At 45.1% G+C, this 4528-nt stretch overlaps 1 protein-coding gene across 1 annotated transcript; it reads right to left on the reverse strand.

Annotated features, from left to right (window-relative positions):
* Nucleotides 1-445: 445 nt before the first annotated feature.
* LOC101757399 (probable serine/threonine-protein kinase At1g01540) lies at nucleotides 446-3892 on the reverse strand. Its single transcript, XM_004979410.3, has 2 exons — nucleotides 3645-3892; nucleotides 446-2911 (listed from the first exon to the last, which is right to left on the reverse strand). The coding sequence occupies exon 2, from the start codon at nucleotides 2808-2810 to the stop codon at nucleotides 762-764; it is 2049 nt and encodes a 682-aa protein (XP_004979467.1). The 5' UTR covers nucleotides 2811-2911; nucleotides 3645-3892; the 3' UTR covers nucleotides 446-761.
* Nucleotides 3893-4528: the final 636 nt, after the last annotated feature.

Raw genomic sequence — 4528 nt, forward strand, 5'->3', positions numbered from 1 at the left:
GTCTGCGCCGCCGAACCAAACCAACCAGCCGCGTGTCAGAGAGGGACCAGAGGGGGGAGTCGTGGAGGAGGGCGGAGCTCCGTACAGAAGGTGAAGGTTGCGCTGGGGGCGGGGGCGCCGTGGTGGAGGAGGGAGACGCGGGCGTCCTCGATTCGCCACCCGCGGTCGGCGCCGGAGGTGGAGGAAGCGCCGGCGGGAGTCGGGGTGGGGGTTGGGCGGCCGGAATCGGACGGCGACCGAGATCTTCTCCATGGTAGGAGGAAGAGGCGGCGGCCGGTGGATGCTTCGCTCGCTGCTGCCGCTCTGCAGAATTTTGAAATTTCGTGTGTGCGGGCTACGGCAAGGGCGTATTTGAATTTCGAAACAGAGCGCCCTACTGCAATTTGCAAGGTAGCCCGCCAGGCAAGTTTGTGGGCTTATTGGTGGGCTTGATATGTTAATGGGCTAGAAATTGACAGATTTTCTATTTTCTCACATACACGTTCCGGTACATGTTAGAAGACCCACCAACAGATAAAACAAGAACCAATCATCCCTCATGGTTCCTTGTAGCTCACCACAGCTTACTGGTGGAACCGTAATTGTCCAAGTCATGCTTGTTATAGGGAACATCTACCATATATGCAGCTCCGACATCTAAAAGTGCAACAACGGGGATCGGATTAAGCATTGCATAATGGAAAACATGGATAGATAAAAACCGCTGCAATGAAATGGTCTACCAGAAGTAGCTGCACAACACATCAGGATCTTCACACTTACTAACATGTCTTTATAGGATCACTAGTGGAGATTCGCCGATATCCGAACAAGTGGCGCATCAGGTTTGGTAGCCTTGGCTCTGCTGACATCGCAGGTCTAGCGTCAGTTTCATTTGCTTGTGCGTGTGCTCCAGCGGTACCCTCCTTCCATGATTTCCTAAGCATCCCAAGGTGTGCTGCCACTTCCTTCATCGTTGGTCTCTTAACCATCTCATCTCCCTTCAAAATGGTACACTGCAGAGCCAACCTCCCAATCTCTTCAAGGAGAGTGATATCATCTTCAGCTGTTATATCCCGATCGAACATTGCCTTCCCACTTTTATCTGTCTCATAAGCTTCGGTGAATTTGACGATAAGGTCATCATGATCAGTATTCTTATCCCTACAAATGAGTGCCATGAGAACACCACCGAAGTTGTACACATCACTTTCCAGATTTCTCAGCACAGAACCATAACAAGATGGGTCGTTGTTGAGAACTTTTTCTAGAAAGCTGCTACTGATTACACTGCCATCAGTAGTAGCTTCACTCCTTTTGATAAGCTTACATGCTCTTGAGAAATCTGTGAGCTTTGGTATGAAGTTCTCATCTAGAAGTATAGTTGATGTTGCAACACCGCCATGTCCAATGATGCCAGCTGCTGATGAATGGAGGTATTCTAATGCTTCAGCTGTCTTAATTGCAATCCTCATACGTAAGTCTAGCGCCAAATCTTCCTGGCTAGCCAAAATGTCAAAGAGACTACCTTTAGGAATGTACTCATATATAAAAATAAGAGTTGTGTCTTCCATGCAACAACCCAAAAGTTTGATGATGTTCTTGTGGACAACTTGAGATAGGGTCGTCCCTCCGTTGATGAACAGCTCTTTAGAGTCCTCATGAAGAAATCTATTCACCACCACCACTGTATTGTCCTCAAGTGTTCCTTTATAAACCTCGGCCGATGTACCTGTGCTGAGTGGAAATGAGTAATTCTGTGTCACTTCATTTATCTCCTCCTTTGTGAAAATTCTTACATTGCGGAGTTCAGATAGGATCTTAGAATTACTAGAATTTCCCTTGAAAAAGCTAAAACCCTTTTTAAAACTGGGCATGCTTGTGCCTTGCTTGTAAGGATTTTGCCATGAAGAGTGTGTTGCCAAGATGGATTGTGGGCTGCCCTTGAGATCTTTCCTAAGAACCCGAAGGCGTTTTGCCACGTCATTCATTTGTGGACGTGCACGAATGTCCAGTGTCACGCATTCAGCTGCCAATTTCCTCATTTCTTTAAGAATCTTCATATTCTTCTCATCTGCTATTGCTGCATCAAACAGTTCCCTCAATCCTTTCCCCTTGGCACAGGCTTTATTGAATGCTGGAATGAGGTTACTGTCCCCGCGTTTAACCCTCTTTCGAGCTATTAGTTCGAACAGGACTACTCCAAAACTATAGACATCGCTCTTCGGGGTAAGACGCCCCTCATGAAAATATATAGGATCCATGTAGCCCATGCTTCCCTTTAAGCTCGTAGTGAACTGAGTATCACCACCGAAAAGAAGCCTTGACAATCCAAAATCTGATACTTTTGTTGTGAGGTTGTCATCTAAAAGTATGTTGGCAGGCTTAACATCACCATGATAAATGAGCTTATCACTCGACAAATGCATCGAATGCATGTAGCTCAACGCCTCTGCACACCCTATCGCAATACCCAGTCTTATATCCAGAGGGATGGGGATGTCACTTTTATGAAGTATGTTATCGAGGTTTCCATTGGAGATATACTCTGTTACCAACATCAGAGTATTTTCGCTGACACAATAGCCTATGAGCTTCACCACGTTCTTGTGGCTCATCATACTATGGATGCTTACTTCTTCCATGAACTCTTCTCGTAAGTCTAGGCGGATGTATCTCTTCACCGCGACTAGATCATAGTCAGCATCAAGGACACCTCTATAGACTTCTCCGAAACCACCTCTCCCAATGAGAGTGCTGTAGTTGCTGGTAATATCTTTAATCTCATCTTCTGTGAATATCTTAATGTTTGGACTCGTTGCATGACTCATGGATGAGATCTGTAGTCATAAGCTTATTTTATTTTCTCTGGTGTTCCGATCCACTGTATGCCAACAATATAGGCCCCCAATCAAAATCTAAAGTTGGCAACCTGGCAGAAAATGATTTTTGTTAAATGCCATTGTTTGCAAGACATGGTAAAAGTTTTAATCATCTAACTTTGTCTTTCATGTGCGGATGTCAGTTTATTTGCTTTTAATTTCCAACCCCCGAATAGTTCCAGCCAACATGAATCCTATGGACACCTAGCATGGTTCCCAACCTAACGAAATTTGACACTGTTTTTTTTAGGGGAACAGGAACGAAATTCGCACTTTGAGTATGCATCTCTCCAGAATCCTGTACCTCATTTTTTTTTGTGCAGCATTCAAGCAACTGAACTGAAAAATTTCATGAGTTTATCTAGCACTCGCGATACCAATTCTTACGCTTCCTTCATCTTGTATGTTTCAACTCCCACAGTCCAAAAGGAATATCTTGTTCCTAAAACACACGTTCTATCTGTGGAGGCAATTGGATGCTTCCCAGAAAATTTCTGTGGTTCCTAGAAATGGAGCAACCTACTGGATGGATTTCATAAGGGCAATCTGTGAGACTGAGCATGGCCACGTAGGACCTTTTAGTTTTCCTATAAATAACCTTCTATTTTCAAGAAATCCCCACTCCTCGACATCCTTTACTTGCCCAAATGCATATGAATGCTTTCTACCCAAGAGCCAAGATTGATGCTGGGGACAGGCTCTGAAAGAACTCGCAGAAATGGTTTCTGCATCTCGAAGAAAAAAAGGCAGGGAGGTAGAAAGAGAGCGGGGAAGGGAACGCACCTGTGTTGGAGGAGAGCAGAGCACCCCACCACCAGGCACTTCACCGGCAGGCGCCCCCGGTGATTTCACGGCGAACCCTGCCGCCGGCCGCCCGGACAGAGACCGCCTCTTCCTGCCGACGGCGAGAAGCTCACTCAGGCTTGACCAGTGGCCGTGCTCTCAACTCCCATGGCGCCTCTGAACCAGCTTAATTATCATCCGGCATGCCCGCTGGGTGACAGTTGGCGGCAGAGCTGACCCGTTGACTTTGAAAAGTATATCAGTTTATCTACGGTTGGTCTGCCCCATCGGACGAGTATAAACGGAACGGAATTTGCTGATTGGTCATCTTATCCTTGTCGTTATTTAGTGTGAATGAACAGCGACTGCATGAGGCCGTGGGAGCAACTAGGAAACTGTCGCCGTCACCGATCAATTCCATGAGCGCGACTCCGCAGATTCATTCAGGAAGCGACGATGGGTCGCGTCGCTCTCCAGGTTCCCTGCCCCGCTGTTGTTAGCAAGCAAAATTAAAATAAGTTTGACACTAGTTTATTAAATTTTTAAAATAATTATTTTAATACATTAATTGATAACAAACTTTTTAATTAAATAATTTCAACATGTAAAATGCAATTGATGGATATGGTTAAGTTAACATTGTTTATATTGATCGAATAAAGGTTCACCATAGAGCATTACAATATGATTAAAAGGTTCTAATGGCCATAGAGCATTACGTAAAGATATGCCATTTTTAGTGTATTACAATGTAACGTTAAAAAACTCTCTTGACGAAAGCCTTTGGTCATAATTGCGGCGTAATTATGGAGGCTCTTCTTTAGCTAGCATGATGCTTGGGTCAACTTCGATAGCGAAAAGAGGCATGGAGGCATGCCATCAAA

Source organism: Setaria italica, chromosome VIII (assembly GCF_000263155.2).
Source record: "Setaria italica strain Yugu1 chromosome VIII, Setaria_italica_v2.0, whole genome shotgun sequence".
NCBI classification, from domain to species: Eukaryota; Viridiplantae; Streptophyta; class Magnoliopsida; order Poales; family Poaceae; genus Setaria; species Setaria italica.